Raw genomic sequence first — 16,589 nt, forward strand, 5'->3', positions numbered from 1 at the left:
GCTCAAATGCTAACGACATGCTAGCACTCAGCAAGTAGCCTAAATGAATCATTTTTTTCATTCCTGTGAAATCTTGACAGTGCTAAAATACTTCCGTTTGGAACATCTTTGGAGGCCACTGGTGTACCTAATTTTGTGTCGACTCGCATTGCATTAAAACATGATTGCTAATATACCTGCATTGTTAATATTTGTAACAATACACGGCGCAGGTGTCACCGTGCGCCCAACTCTAGCAATTATCCTCATCACCAATAATCACATGCTGATTGATACGGCATACTGTGTGCTGATGATCTTGGCACATTTAATAAGCGTTAGCCACGGCCCCTTGATTGCGCCTCGTGCGATGTCCTGAGGTGATTAGAAAATAGCACACAGTGGCGTTCATGCGGGACAAAGACGACTAATGTTGGCAGCCATTTTGGGGGAGAAAAAAAAAAGTCAAAACCCAATTGAATGCATCCAGTGTTCTTTTTTTTTTTTTAAGTGTAGTTGATTAACTTTTAACTATTTGTAGTTTCAGTTTCCAAACGTTATTACACACTTTATTGTTTATTTTTAGATACTTAGAGCCACACAAACACACAATTTTGTATGATTTTTCTTAGAAGAATACATTGACTAATTTGGGTCACTATTGGCCCATGGCTTGAACTGTCTTTTCCAAAATGTTCCAGAATATTTGTTGGTATTTTTATTTATTTTTTGCTACTTTTTCAAACTTTTTAGTACTTTTTTTTTTTTTTTCCTCCACATTTTTAGAGAATATTTTCTGATTTTTATATTCCAATTCTATATTGTCTTTTTTCTGTTTTTTGACGTTTTACAACCTGTGCATCCTTTGAGTAACTATATTTAATTATAACTACAACTTTTTTTCCAGAATTTTGTCAAAATAGTACACAATAATTTTAGACATTTTACCAGTTTATTGCCACTTTTTTTTTATGGAAGAATTTTAGACATTTTTCCCATTTTTAATTAGATTAACTTTAACTGTTAATTATAACTGGAGCATTTTCCAGAATTTTGTCAAAATATTATAGAACATTTTGCGCAAAACATATGAATTTTATTTTATAATGTTTTATTTTTCATCATCTCAGCTGCCTCCTAAATTTTGCTACGTGGCTCTTTTTTTTATGTATCGTTTTTAAAATGTGCTTGGAGTTTTGCGGCCTATTAAGTACAGCTACATCTAACAACAATTACAACAATTTATACTATTTTTTCCCCTCAATTTAAAATATTATTTTCGATATTTTCTCCCATTTTATGATTGGCAATAAGGACGGCGAGCTAACAAATCAGTTCAACTTAAGAGCACCACCTCCTCCTCCTCTTCACTCCCTCCCTCGCGGCTTCATGCCCATCAAGCGCACACTCTTGTGAGGCGTTTAATGACCCTGGGGACGTGCGGCGCTCTGCATCGACATGAACTTGGAGGGTCTGGAGATGATTGCCGTGCTGGTGGTGGTGGTGCTCTTTGTGAAGGTTCTGGAGCAGTTTGGGCTGCTGGAAGACGGGTATGATGGTAAGACAAGCAGGGGAAAGTTGAATTGTGGCTGTGTGAGCTGTCAAGTTTGATGAAGCTAATCTTTTTGTTCATAAATGATGTCTCTATTGATTTCCTCTGGCTGCTGCTTGTACGTCATCCAGTGGACAGTGGCTCCAGCCGTCCTGGGCTCTCCCTCCTATTTAATGTCTCCCCTCATTTTATGTCCTGTATTACTCGCTGGCCTTTACGCTCACAGTTCAACGTGACTGTCAGTCTGGCGTAAATCAGGCCTGACTCTTTACAAAGCCTTTTTTTCCCTCCATTCCTTGTCATGTTGTCAAGGCCGAGACACAAGCTGGTCAATGTTATCAGCTGCTCCATGCGGGTCCTCTCGGCTTTGTCCGCTTTGTGACGGTTTTTTTCGCCTCACTTTTTAATTTATTGGAAACGGGCGGCACTGCTGCACACAGGAGGCTGGCATGCGTAGTCACGGATGAAGACACTTGTCCCAGATAAAGATCCAGTGCGACAACTTATTCGATTTTGGTGCATATCTGGATAAAGGTGCCGCTCCAATGTGCCACCTTGTGAAATTTGATGCAAATCTGGTTAAGGGGGGCCTACCCATTTTAGTTTCAGTTCAAATCTGGTGCAGGTCCCCACGTGACAACTTCATTTTGGTGGATAAAGGTGCCACTCCAATGTGCCAGCTTGTGAAATTTGATGCAAATCGGGTTAAGGGGGGGCCAACCCATCTTAGTTTCAGTTCAAATCTGGTGCAGGTCCCCACGTGACAACTTCATTTTGGTGGATAAAGGTGTCGCTCCAATGTGCCACCTTGTGAAATTTGATGCAAATCTGGTTAAAGGGGGGCCAACCCATTTTAATTTCGGTTCAAATCTAGTGCACGTCCCCACGTGACAACTTCATTTTGGTGGATAAAGGTGCAGATCTAGTGTGATAACCCATTTAATCTCGGTGCAAATCTGGTTAAAGATGTAGATCCCATGTGCCGACTTAAGTTTGGTGGAAATCTGGCTAAAAATGCAAATCCAGTGTCAGAACATATGAAAGTCTGGTGCAAATCAGGATAAAGGTGCAGCTCCTATGTGCCAACTGATGAGATGTTGGTATCAATCGGCATGAAAGAGCGCTTCTACTTCTTCTGCCACTGCTATGAACTTGCATTAGACAACCGCGCCTCAAGATGATGTGCAACAATAAATGCATTATGGATGGGAAATTGCCATAAGGTTAACTAGCGCTACGCGCTTGATTGCCCCCGTTTTGCACCTCGTAATTACACTAACCCTCCCCCCTTTCAGCGCTGCAGGTGTCACCTAATTGTATCACCGTCCTCATCTTCTGATGATGATAAACAATCTTTTCATCGCCTGTCCACAACTTTGATTGATGACTCTTCTGTTTTTACACAGCAACCATATTAATTAAGCCCACCGTAATGAAAATGTAGATTGTTTCTAAAACCAGCGCAGAGCTCCTGTCGCTTTGAGGATTTTTGACTCATGTTTTTGCATTAAAAAAAAAAAACAGACAGTGCTCCCATCATATCAAGGATCTTTGAATGCCATTTTTGAAGCGCAGTCGTCCCTCGTTTATCGCGGTTAATTGGGTCCAGACCCGACCACGGCATGCGGGAAGTAGGATTCATTATTAATAAAATGAATATTTTCATAATTAGAGCAAAGAAAACCTGTTTGACTTTCTAGATACAGTTTTTTTTAACCATTATTAGACACAAAATAACACCCCTATAGTCACCTTTACACCCCTATTATACTTATTTTTTTTTATGCCACATTGCACAGGCTACAGGATCACTGCAGGGACATAAAAGACGGCTGCCGCTAGCATAGCAAGCTACCAAGCTAACTAGTTAGCCTCCAGTTAATTTATCCTAAATATAAAGTCCACTCTATCATGTCAGACATGCCATGGCTGACTCCATGCAGTCTGAAGGTCATGTAATACAACGTCATGTCTCATCAATGTAAAAGTACTGATGCCTAGTGACCACAATACTACATAGAACTTATCTTTCAATATTTTTGGACTAATAATGGGCAATGATAGGCATAATAATAACTCCCAAAACAGCTACCTTCTATGAATTCATTAATGTTTCATAAATCGTGGGACGACTGTAGGTCCGAAGGCTGCCCACCCCTGCATAGATGCATACAGCCACTAGATGGCGATATGCTCATCTTGTTCCTCTCTCTCTCTCCTCCGTCCCTCTCTCTCTCCGTCTCACATTTCCTCCCCTTGCTCCCTAAAGAGCAAGAAGAGAAGTGTGAGAGAGGACTTTGCTTCCGCTGCATCCTCATTGTTGTCATTCAGCACGGTGTGGACGTAGTCCACGTTGATGCCATGTGACCCGATAGACCGTTCATGACCTTACAACACTTAAGGTCAGGGCACCTCAGCCTAGATTTAGGCAGCGGCAGGAGGTCAGGAGGCAGGTGCCAAGGGGCGACCGGCTTGTGTGCCCGGCCCGGCTTAGCACTGGAGTGGGCACAGGGCAACTGGAGCGCTGGCGAGGATGAAGGGGGCGGCTCTGGCTCTGACTTGGGGTCCGGGTACGGGGGCGGCGAGTGGGTCGAGGGCGGTGCAATGCTGAGTGCCATCTGGGAGACGGAGGGTCTGCAGACGGTGGGCATCGTGGTGCTGGTATTCGCCTCCATCAAGCTGCTGCACTTTCTGGGCCTCATCAACTTCTCAGAGGGTAAACAAAGTCATATCAGCTGTTTTGTGGTGCTACTTCTGCATGGATCTCATGCTGCCACACCCTTTTGGGGCTCACAACTTCTCATAGGGTTAACAAAGTAAAATTGACTATTTTGTGGTGCTACTTCTGCATGGATCTCATGCTGCCACACCCTTTTGGGGCTCAACAACTTCTCATAGGGTTAACAAAGTAAAATTGACTATTTTGTGGTGCTGCTTCTGCATGTGTCTCTTGCAGCTGCAACTTCTGGGGCTCATCAACTTCTCATAGGCTAAGCAATAGTAAAAATGTCTGTTTTATGGTGCGATTTCTGCATGGATCTCATATGCATGTCAAGGAAAAGCCCGTCTAATTAGTGCGGCCACTCTAAAGCTCGCTGCCGCTTTAATCCCGACCGCGGCGGCAGTCTCATTAAATATAGCGGAGGTGCATCGTAAGCAGTTTGGAGGAGCGCACACCTCGGCTGCCTAATTAGTCCGGACAATCAAAAGCCATATTTTATAATTAGAATGAGTATGCGTAACGCAGCTGTGTCGTTATCATCGCTTTGCTCAGACGTTATCAGTATTCCAGACGTCTTAAAGAAAATCAAACAAGCTGACAGGCTTTCCGTGCAAAATATTGACAAGAAAGATCGTTTTAGAATTAAGCGGCTGGCTAGACAGTCACAGATGGCTGATAAAAGCTTAGAACAACTTTTTTAGACCACTTTTGGAAGCCTCGTTACTCATTTTTAGTCTTTCTGTAACCTTTTTCCAAGGCCAGGTTTGCTCCCAAGGCTTCAAAAGAAGTAGCCACGCCTAAAGACAAAATGGAAACGTCAGAAATGACCTTAATGGCCTGAAAATAAGTAGTTTTCAGACCTTTCTGTAGGTGGAAAAAGGACATATATTCCGGTCAATACAGTAAAACCGCGGAGCAACTTAAAAAAAAAAAAAAAAAAAGTCCCCAAAAAACACTGAACCCATAAATGCTTATAGTACATCAACTGTATTGACCCAAATATATTCTATTCTATACCAATTTCTGGAAAACGAGATGTTTAGTGACACCTGTTGGTTTGCTTGTATAAACCTCTACACCCTGAATATAAGACCACCCCTCGTTTTCAAGACCCAGGGGGGGTATGTTTGGCACCGCCTACTGCTTGGTTTTCATGTAAAAATAACTCGACCACAAATATAAGACAACCAAAAAAATGTTTAGGGAAAAAACATCTTGTATTCTGGCCAATATGGTAAAACCCTAAATGCCCTTGAATGAAAGACGACCTGTCATTTGTCAAGACATATTATAAACACCAGTTGACCCCAAATATAAGACGAAACCCCCCCCCCCCTCCCCCCCACAAATCACAGTAATAATAATAATGTCAAATAAATTGCTTTTCATACACTTAAATGTATTCAGTTATATATTTTGGGATTCATTATGTGATATACGTGTATATATATATAATGTGGGCGGGGCTTAGAGAAGCATCTCCCCACCCCTGCCTCAAACCTGGACTGATTCAGCCAACTCAGCCCCTCCCATCATTTTAGTTGGTAAAAACAACAAAAACATAATGAAGCTGTGTGTGTGTGTGTGTGTGTGTGTGTGTGTGTGTGTGTGTGTGTGTGTGTGTTGGGGGGGGGGTGGTACATCTTGGTTGCAAGTAGTGTGACATTAGTTTGAAGAGACAACAAGAAAGCGGCCCGATTAGCCTTTTGGCTATTTTCCTCAACTAGCATGGTGATTTGATTGACCTTTTTTGCTGGTGTGTCCCGGGGAGACGGCAGGGGGACGGGTGAGGGTGTTTAGCCTGAGCGCTATTGCTAATAAATAACAGCTAATAAATGGCCGAAATCAATAGGATGATGTGGACAAAAGTAATAGGACGCCTAGTCATTGTATTTACTACAGCAAAGGTGTGAAAACGTGTATGCCCCCCCCCACCCTCCCACAAGCACTCTAATTAGGCACAGGAAACGTGGTGATGGGTATTTTCCGTAATGAAGGTGGAGGACACGTTCTCATGCATAATGCAAAGTCGTTACACATCAGCTTCTGTAAAAGTGCCCAAAGAGAAAGTGGGACACATGGGGTGGACAGTTCTGACGTGTCCCCCTGTTACGATAGTTCTTATCGTTGTGTAATGAAACCAGTCATTTCTACTTAGACATATGGAATCATTGAATATGCTGTAGGAAATGCATAGAGGATCTTTGACCTTCTTTGCAGTAGGTCCCTAAAAACAGCAGAGCGCTCCTGTCACATACGGATGTTTGGCTTGCATTCTTTTTTTAGTAAATCTTGAAAGACAGAGCGTTACTGTGATATAGAGAACAGTTGACTGCTGATTTTAAGGTTGTACTGCAAAAAATAAGCTAGTCAAAGATCCTTTGAGAGACAGGAGGTGCACTCTGCTGTTTTTAAGCACCTACTGCAGAAGAACCTAGAAAGCCCTCGTCATTTAGAGCAGTGGTCCATTTATTATGTATTGTGTACAACTAAGTCATGAATAACATCAAATTAAAAGCACAAAATGAATGCCGACCCACCATCCACCAGTTCAAGCCTGGAGTTTTTCCAGAGGGATTATTACATGGCTGTCTGACGTGTGTGGTAAAAGGCAGTGCGCTAGCATGAATTATCTTGAGACAAATGTGCACATTAGCACTCAATAAGTCATCAAAACTTACCTTTATGCATTCCCACATAGTATCAGCATTTGACACCAAATACGAGGTGAAAGAAAAATGGTAAAAATACAGTAGTAGACTATCTGTGCGGCACACGCACAATGGACATGTGTCAAGTGAGACGGATGTAACAGAGAGAATCCGGCCACTTTTCAAAATAAAACATAAAAAAAAAGAAATAATGGAAATTATTTTTTCCTTTTGTGCGGCCCGGTACCAAATGACCCGCGGCCCGGGGGTTGGGGACCACTGATATAGAAGATCTTTGACAAGTCATTGTTTGTTTGGTTTTTTTGCAGTATGTCCTTTAAAAACAGCAGAGAAATCTTGTCATATAGAAGATTTGTGACCAGCGTTTTTTTTTTTTTCCCCCGCACTCGGTCCGTAACAGCAGAGCGCTCCTGTCATATCGACAAAAAGAATGAAATGAGGCAATATTACATGGACGCTTGCTGTGTTGTCTTTTCCTTTTCCCTAAGCCATTTTTTTTTTTTGCAAGCTGCAGGCACTTTTATTAAATACCAGCGCTGACATATGGGCTTATTTGTGTTCTGCCTGTGTACAGTACCTCCCCTCATGCTTGCTGTGCTGTTATCTGATTGGAAAAAATAATAATAATACGCTGTGGGGCCGTAGTGTGAGTCAATAAAACCAAAAGTAATCCAAAAAGTCTATTTTGCATGCAGGCTGCATCTTCTGTCATTCCCCCTCACCCCCCACCCCACCCCCAATGAATTGCGACAATCGATTCCATTTCACATCATAGTGTGTTTAATAGAAACGTCCATCAATATGACGATATCGTTATCTTCACTTCAAAGCCAGCAGTTTGAAGTCCAGCCTAAAAGAGCGATGAAAGACGCCGCAACGCCGCTCTCGGAGATGTGATTTTTAAAGTTTTTTTTTTTTATTAGATGTGTGAGACGAGTGCGGCGATAAAGTGATACGACTCAACAGCACATAAATATTAGCCTCTGAAAAAATCCTAACGAGCCTCCAAGTCTGCTTCCTTAAGTTGACCTTTAAGAGGAATGGGTGAGTTTAAATTGTAAATTGAAAGTATGATGCATTCAGGGATGGAGAGAATTGTTGGATATTTACTGCTACCTTACATGGAGGTGAGCAGGCTGATTGTTGGCCTATACTGTATAAGGAGTGCGCTACGCGGCCGTGTCGCGTTTGGCAGGGATGAGATCAGGTGTTGAGTAGCGTTCAGGTGCTCGCGAGCAAGAGCTTCAGTGATGGAGTACATATAATTGAGGGTCAGTCTCCATTTATTATATTTTTATTTTACATTGATGTTTTATTTGTTTATATTTTTAGAAGTAGTATTTAATTTACACAAATGTAGATGTTGCTTCCATTTAAATGATACTTTTTTTTAATTTGATTATATTTAACGGGCCTTTTCCAGGAAATGACTTTCTTCTACCTTCCAGCTGGCCAAAGTGGCCCAACAGGGGTGATAAAGAACTCCCTGTTGCATTTGCCATATGTTTGCAAATGCAGCCATGTTGCATTTTTCAAAGTACAGTGTATAACGTTGGAAAAATTTAAATAAAATTAAAAAAATCTATTTTTGTGGGGGCAAAAAGTGTACACGCATGTTCCCAAGCTGCAAGTGTCTCCTTTCAGGTTGAGAAAACATCTCGATTTAAGGTCAGCGTGCTTTGACATACGCCTGCAGGCTGCCGGCCATGATGGATGGTTTCTAGCTGTTATTCTCATTTTCACTGATGAGGACTTTTTAGTTTTCCTGCTGTCGTCGGCAAACCTCACCGTGCCTTGCTCCCGTGTTAATTCCGTATTTGCTGAGGTATTTGTCCTGCGTTTATGACGCCGCAGGTGAGGCCTTCTATCTTAATAAGTCCATGTTGTATTGGGTTGCGTTTCCCAAAAAAACAAAAGGATACAGCAGTGCTTGTTAATGGGAATTACATGTTTTTGTTTCACTCAGTCTACAAGGGAGTGTTTCTGGAAGAAGACAAGAGTGCAGCGTGTATAATTATAAGGGATGGGCATTCATTAGTTTTTATATTAGGTACACAAAAAATATAATGTATGCCCAAAGATGTGGTACAGTTGATACGGCGTGGTGTTAGGTGTAAATGTGCAAAAGATTTGGTACCAAAACAGTATGTGCACCCAGATGCATCGGCTCCTAATATACTCGTATCGGGTTCACCCAAAATATTAGGTACACCTGCAGCCAAAATATTAGGAACATCATAAATATGAGGTATACTTTCCACTAAGGTATAAGGTGAACCTGAGGTCAAAATTAAATACAGTGCATCCCTGCACGTTGGCATTTAAATTTTTAATCAAATGAATCATGGTTAGAAATTAATTAATCACGATTAATCAGCATGATTAAGATATCTATATATATGTAGCTATCTATATATATATATATATATATATATATATATATATATATATATATATGTATATATGTAGACATAAAAAATTGTAATCATTTGACAGCCCTCGTCTTTATGCTTGACTGATAATGCTTTTTCGTTAAGCGATGAGGTTTCGCACTTCTTTTGACAGCTGTTAAATGCACCACAGTTCTCTGAGATGCAAAATGTTTGTTTGGCTACGGAAACTCTAGCATTGACAGTCAAAACTGGCAGCGAGGTGAACACAAGTTAACATACGGTATGATCGTGGAAGTCGTTACTGGAATTACAAAAGGCAAGCAGTGGGTAGGACAGCTTGGTGAGACGCCTTCTCTAGCCTGCTAGCATCTAGCTCTAGCCCGACGACGAGGCTAAAGGCTACACCGTGACTCTGATTCCACCCGTTCAGGGATCCTCTCACATGACCATTCATTAGTGGTGATTACCTAAACATTTGATACTTTAATAAGTGTGTGATGCATGGATTGTCTCGCCAGCGAACAACGGCAATTGAAGAGAGAAGGGGAGCATTCTGGAGCTCAACCTAATTGCTAATTTCAGCAGTCACTGTAATTGCAACTGTTGATCCCCCCCCCCAAAAAAAGACACCTGCAGTTTTTCGCCATTCGATGGCGGTCCCGGAGCATAATCGCCGCAAAAAGCGAGGATCTAGTGTAGACCCAAAATGAGGTATACTCGAGGCTGAAGTATTCGGTGCACCCAAGGTATAGGTACATATTTGTGTACAGTACATGTCAGGTACACCTGAGGCCAAACTCTTAGGTGCCTTTTTATGAGCATTACATTTGCTCTTGAACCCAACATGTTTGGTACACATGAAGTGAATATAAGGTAGACATGTGGCATAAATATGATTGATTGATGATCATGCCCATCCCTATTATACAGGAAATGTTAGACCTGGGATTAACGGACTTCATTGTTCAGGACAACAGCCCACTAAAGATCACATGACAGTCGATCATAGCAGTCCCCAGAAGAGCAGAACAGACATGCTTGTCTCCCAACTAACTCATCATAATTAAGAGTCTTCCAGGCCACTGCTTTTTGTCCTTGAGCTTGGCACAGCTGGCTCCCCGCGGTGCACCCAAGCTTCCAAATAAAGCCATCACGCTGTCAACGTTTGCTCGTGTGTGTGTGTGTGTGTGTGTGTGTGTGTGTGTGCGTGCGTGCAAAAATCCACATCTGTCTGAAGAACAGACACAAGGAGGAGGCGACCGTCGCGTTCGCTCCATGGCACAAAGGACGCTACCCATTATTCCACTCCTGCTCGCCGCCAACTTTGAATACATTTGGCAGCGTTGGATTGTTCGACACGTGGGTCCAACGAATAATAAAAATTGATGAAAAAGCATTTTTTGTTTGTTTGTTTTAGATTTTCATAACCAGATTGACATTTTGGTAGTTTTACGAGTCAATTTTGTTCAGATATGTAATTGCCGCCATTGCATCTTTTTAATTGGCCAGTCACTGGCTGCTTCTCAACTGCCATAGGGCTAATTAAAGAAATACATAACTTTCTGTACATTTTCTTGGGACTAAAAAGACATTTTTTAGAGTTTTTTGCTAGCTGTGTCAAGGCTACGTGTGGACAACCGGTAATATGAATAACAGTAATATAAGAAATAGTAGTAGTTGTACCCAAAATAGTAGGTATACATTTAGCCAAACTATTCAGCACACGCCAGGCCAAAATATTTGATAGATGCGATTAAAAGTATCAGGTAGATGAGGCCAAAAAAACACTGCACACTAAATAGTAGGTGCAGCTGCTGCCAAAATCTATAATACAGTCGTTAATTGGTTAATTATTTGGTTCTAGACCCCACCGCGATAATGAATTTCCACAATACAAGATTCACTGTTGATAAATGTAATATTTTCGTAGTTGGAGCATAGAAAACCTGTTCATGACTTCCTCCGTAGTCACCATTGCACTCCTATTATTCATTGATTACGCCGATTGCACAACTATTACAATACAGGGACTCTAGACGTCCGCGAGCTAACCAGTTAACCTCAAATGTATTTCTTCAGAGCTTAAGGGTTTCAAACGGTGGCAAAGGATGGAATACAACGCCACAAACTTACCACTTCCACACAGAATGGGAGGAGAATTTTTTTTCACTCTGCATCAATTGATGGCTACATCAAGTGCAAGGTAGTGTAATGTAATATGGATGGATGTAACATTACTGCCACCTGGTGACCAGAATACTACATAACACTTGCATTTCAATATGTTTTGACTAACAATAGACCGTAATCTACCACGAAACAGCGATCTTTCATTCATCCATGTCTGATAATCCACGAAATAGCAAGGGCGTGATAATCAAACCGCGATATTGTATACCCAAAATATAAGGTACACTTCCATCAAATACTATTGGGTACACCCGAGCTATATTAAGTACACAGTGGTGCCTTGACTTACTACTTTAGTTCCTTTTTATTTAACAGAAGCTACCTGAACACAAATAAAGTGTATTCTATCCTATTAAGTCATAGCAGCAGTAGTCTTACTAGTAGCAGCATTGTAACGTGTGTTTTTTCTGGCCAGAATTAGATGCTATCAGCAAAATCAGGTCAGAGTATCATGTTGTGCTGACCTACTGTGTGACTTTTAAATAAGTCATGTGACCTAGTGATGTCACACACACACACACACACACAGTGTTGTCTCCAGGTGTAGATTTACACCTGTATTCACCCTCACTTAACCGTTCATCTCCCCAGCTGCCCTATTTTGCCCTTTTAAAATCATCCCAACCAAATGTGCTGTTGTCCCGACTTCCTTACCTGTTGCCACCACTGCTTGTCTACAGGGTGAGGGTGAGGGTGAGGGTGAGGGCTCGTCTCACGTGGCTCCTCTCATGCTCCGTGGCCAAAAAGTCATCAAGCAGTGTTCAAAGCAAGCGCCTTCTTTTTGCAATGGTTTCCTGTTACGAAACTGCAGAGAGTGCCAGGTATTCATGAGAGTGGAGGCCTGTATTTGTACACATTTTTAAATATTATTTAATAATATGGTACATTTTTAAAATCATTTGAATTAAATAAAACAATTTTTAAAAAATAACAAAATAACAATTCCGTTTTCTTATGTTTGTTTTTTTTTTTTAGAAGTGAGCTTTTCCAGCAGTGGGCTACCGTTGATTGGACTTGCACTTCCAACATTTTTAGCGGTAGCTAGCGTTCCACTTCCACCGACGATGTTGGGAAGTACCTGAACTGAGAATTTGGGAGCTTTTTTGGCAGTTCACGCATAGGATCGTTGCATGGATCATTCCCTGGTCTGCATTTTCCAACGGTACCACTCGCTTCCGTTTAGGACAGGAAGTGTCCGAATTGGGATTTTGTGTAGATTGTGTAGCTCTTTTATTGCTGGCATCACCTTGGGTGTGGCGTTCATTTCTTCAAGTGGACGACGCACCGTGGTGATTGGTCGACAATTTATTTGAGGAAATATCACATGTTTATGTGTTGTTCCTCTTGCAGACAGCGTTGAAGATGAGCTGGAGCTCTCCGCTGTCCGACACCGCCCCGAGGGACTGGGACAGCTGGAGGCGCAGACACGATTCTCCCGCAAGGAGCTACAGATCCTCTACCGCGGCTTTAAGAGCGTAAGTGACACCTGGCGCTGGGGGGGCCATATTTGCTCTGCTACATATTATCGCGTGATACAAGCTCATTTCTAGCCACCGGGATCCAACAGTTCCTCTTAAGGAAAGGAAACGGGCAGAATGTCAGCCCTTTTTAATACAGCACGATCTCAGGCTGGCATCCTGCGGCGAAATGGAGCCCTTTTGTGCCCTTGGCAACATACATAAGACAGAATGAGGTCATTTGTCCGCACTGACTGTGGTTCAGGTGACCAAAAAAGACCTCTGCCCCGGGTCAAAACGGACCCCCGTTGTAATATTTTAAAAAAACATTTTTAGAGATTAAAATGTGATTTCCTTTCACACTTCCTTATCGCTTCGAGGCGTTCCCTGGGAAGGAAATTTCACGCCTTGTGGTTTTTGTGTTCACGGATGAGCAAATGTTACAAGCATATCTAATGAAATACACTGGGCTGTTTCTGCCGTTCATACTCTCCAGTCATGCATTTGGCACTAAATTATAAGAATAAGCGCATTTCAACTCAAGCGTTGATCCTGAATGGGCCTTCTGTCACTTTAAATTGAATGGCCTTTTCTACAGATTTTAGAAATTGCTGCAAGATGAGGGTTCAAGCCTGGAATTGGAAGGTTAACTTTAGTTTTGTGTTAGTTTTTATCTTACTTTAGTTTATTTTAATTTTGTTTGGTTAGTTATTTGTTGGGGCCGCCCGGTGGCCTAGTGGTCAGCATGTGGGCCACACAGGCAGGAGATTGGGAAGACCTGGGTTTGAATCTCACATTTTAACATCTCTGTGAGGAGTCTGCATGTTCTCCCCGTGCGTGCATGTTTTCTCCGGGTACTCCGGTTTGCACGTAAGGTTAATCGGCGACTCTAAACTGTCCATCGGTATGAATGTCAGCGTGAATGGCTGCTTGTCTATGTGCCCTGCGCCTGGCTGGCGACCAGTCCTCTCGCACAAAGTCAGCTGGGATAGGCTCCAGCATACCCGCGAACCTAGTGAGGATTAGCGGCATAGAAGATGGTTGGATGGATGGTTATTTGTTTTAGTTTGGTATGATTGTTTTGCGATGTTTTCTGTCTCGTAAGTTTTGATTTTGTTGCTTACAAAATGGTAGGTTAAAAAAAACAAACAAAAGTACAATACATAGTCTCCCTCACTCTGTTGCCTTTTTTCAAAAATTAATGAGTTAATAAATGATTGCTGTTTCGTGGCTGAATGCAAAAATGCATATTTCAGTAAATGTTACACATTCTTGGCCTAAGTTAAGCTTTTTCAAGCGTAACAATTTTCCAAATGAACTGAAACATAAATAGTTTAAAACAATACAAGACATTGATGAACTGTAGTCTACACTGGCCACTAGGTGTCACTAGTAACACGCACCAGACTTGATCGCCATTATTTTATCATTATTTGTCTCACAACAGGCACAATAATAACAATAATAATAATAGTCATCATCATCATAATAACACAGGCTACTGTATTCCAGCTAAAACTCAACACTGAATCCCTGACGCCACTTCCTGTCCACACATCCAGAAGACATTTACTGAAACAGCTTTTCTGTGCTTTGACTATGAAAATATTCCAATATTGAATCTTACTTCACAGAAATTCACTTGTCTGGAACCAGTTAACTGTGCTAAAGTGGGATTACTGTATGTGAAAAATGTATACGCTCAATGTAGAAGTTGTATATTTTGTCTTGCAGGAATGCCCGAGCGGAGTGGTCAATGAAGACACCTTCAAAGACATTTACTCCCAGTTCTTCCCACAAGGAGGTTTGCACCACTTTTTGCAGCGTCGCTATCATGTAAAAATCCTAAAAGACAAGTCCGGCGCGGATCACTGCTCATTCCTGTCCTATCTTTGCCGCTTTTCTCTCTCCCTGCAGACGCGTCGACGTACGCTCATTTCCTGTTCAACGCCTTTGACACGGATCACAACGGCTCTGTGAGTTTTGAGGTAAGCCGGTCGCCGTCACCCTTTCAGATGCAAAGAGTTACAGATGAGGTGAAATGTCCTTGCAGGATTTTGTCATGGGTCTTTCCATCCTCCTGCGAGGCAGCATTCAAGAGAAACTCAACTGGGCGTTCAACCTCTACGACATCAACAAAGACGGTTATATCACCAAGGAGGTTGGTCCTTCAGTGAAAGACGTGTCCTCTTAGGGCTGGAGTAAGAGCTGAGGCCACTTTGTCTTGGTTTGCAGGAGATGCTGGACATCATGAAGGCCATCTATGACATGATGGGCAAGTGTACGTACCCCGTACTCAAAGAGGAGACCCCACGCCAGCACGTAGAAATATTCTTTCAGGCAAGTGTACCAACGCAAGTATATTTTTTTCGGAGCGTAAAGGACTCTGGAGGAGGTGTCACGAGGCACCCCACTCGTGAGATCAGACCACGCATGACGTCGGGTCCACGAGAACGAGACGAGACGAGATTTTAACATTCATTTTAAGGAAAGTATGATGAAAAAATTAGTGAAAATGAATGTTGAATGTCCCACAAATTGATGTTAAAGCAATATTGTCCAAATTGTTTAGACCAAATAAACCACTAATGTTATGCCAGTAATAATAATAATATATCATAATAATGGAATATTTCTGTAAAGTTGTGGAATTGCGGTTTATGACATGTATTTTCTCACAGGCCATTTGTGCTGTTTACAAAATCTTTGCAGCGTTTCTTAATATGCTGGCTTTCCAACGGTATTAAACAGCAGCATTTCTTTTGCGACGTATCCCCGTGAACGCACGCCATTTTCGTCTAGGTGCTGAAACCAATGCACAGAGTGAATCCGCTTCCTGCCTGTTTGGAGGCGAAAGACAAGGAAAACAGACAGGCATGTGTTACCAGCACCAGACCTGGGGGAATCCGGGCCAGTAGCAAAGGTTCCACAGGCTAGGGAGCACTGTGTAGCCAATAAAAATGACTGCGAAACAAGAGAGAGAGAGATCCAAAGTTAGCGTCTTCTCGTCACTGAGCTCGCTTATTAATCAGCGGTGCATGGCTAAAGCTAACCAGCCCAGTCTCCCTACTGAATCTGTCAGCACCTTGCCACACTCTCTGCTGGCGTAAACATGTCATTACACTATCACAATGAAATACGAGTACATAGAAAAATAGTAGTTAGTCAGGTGCAGTTAACAAAAATTGTGTGGGGTACCTGTTTAATTTTATTTAATTTACAACTCTGCAGGTAGCATTGCCAACCTCCTACATGGCAATATATGGAAGCCGTCAAAATGATCCAGTTCATTTTCATTTGTGACTAATTCATTTATTTGTTGTTTTTTTTTTCTGAACGAGAAATCTTGATCCCGCTACCCCTACTCTGGAGCACTGTTGCATCTAGTTTGTACCCTGTTCTAGAGTGGGGGGGCTCCTAATAGGAATAATGGGAAAAGATCATGTGGTCTGAATGTGTGTATATTTTCTTCTGATTTGTTTCTGATTGTTCCCGCCTTTTCTCCTAACAGAAGATGGATAAGAATAAAGACGGAGTGGTCACTATGGACGAGTTCATCGACTGCTGCCAAAATGTAAGTTGGGACGCGGCCATCCCGTATAGTAGCAGCCAAAAATGTATACG

General features: G+C 42.0%; 1 protein-coding gene across 6 annotated transcripts in view; it reads left to right on the forward strand.

Annotated features, from left to right (window-relative positions):
- Nucleotides 1-16,589, forward strand: part of kcnip4a (potassium voltage-gated channel interacting protein 4a) — a 77,214-nt gene that overhangs the window by 58,148 nt on the left and 2,477 nt on the right. For 4 of the 6 annotated variants that reach the window (XM_054799813.1, XM_054799811.1, XM_054799812.1 and 1 more), the window contains exons 2-7: nucleotides 12,859-12,983; nucleotides 14,700-14,769; nucleotides 14,883-14,953; nucleotides 15,019-15,126; nucleotides 15,201-15,305; nucleotides 16,477-16,539. In XM_054799813.1, coding sequence (XP_054655788.1) covers nucleotides 12,859-12,983; nucleotides 14,700-14,769; nucleotides 14,883-14,953; nucleotides 15,019-15,126; nucleotides 15,201-15,305; nucleotides 16,477-16,539 — 542 coding nt within the window. Of the gene's footprint in view, nucleotides 1-1,076; nucleotides 4,248-12,858; nucleotides 12,984-14,699; nucleotides 14,770-14,882; nucleotides 14,954-15,018; nucleotides 15,127-15,200; nucleotides 15,306-16,476; nucleotides 16,540-16,589 lie in introns of those variants that run through there. The other 2 variants (XM_054799809.1, XM_054799815.1) reach the window with 2 other exon arrangements.

The sequence above is a fragment of the Dunckerocampus dactyliophorus genome, chromosome 15 (assembly GCF_027744805.1).
Source record: "Dunckerocampus dactyliophorus isolate RoL2022-P2 chromosome 15, RoL_Ddac_1.1, whole genome shotgun sequence".
Lineage (NCBI taxonomy): Eukaryota > Metazoa > Chordata > Actinopteri > Syngnathiformes > Syngnathidae > Dunckerocampus > Dunckerocampus dactyliophorus.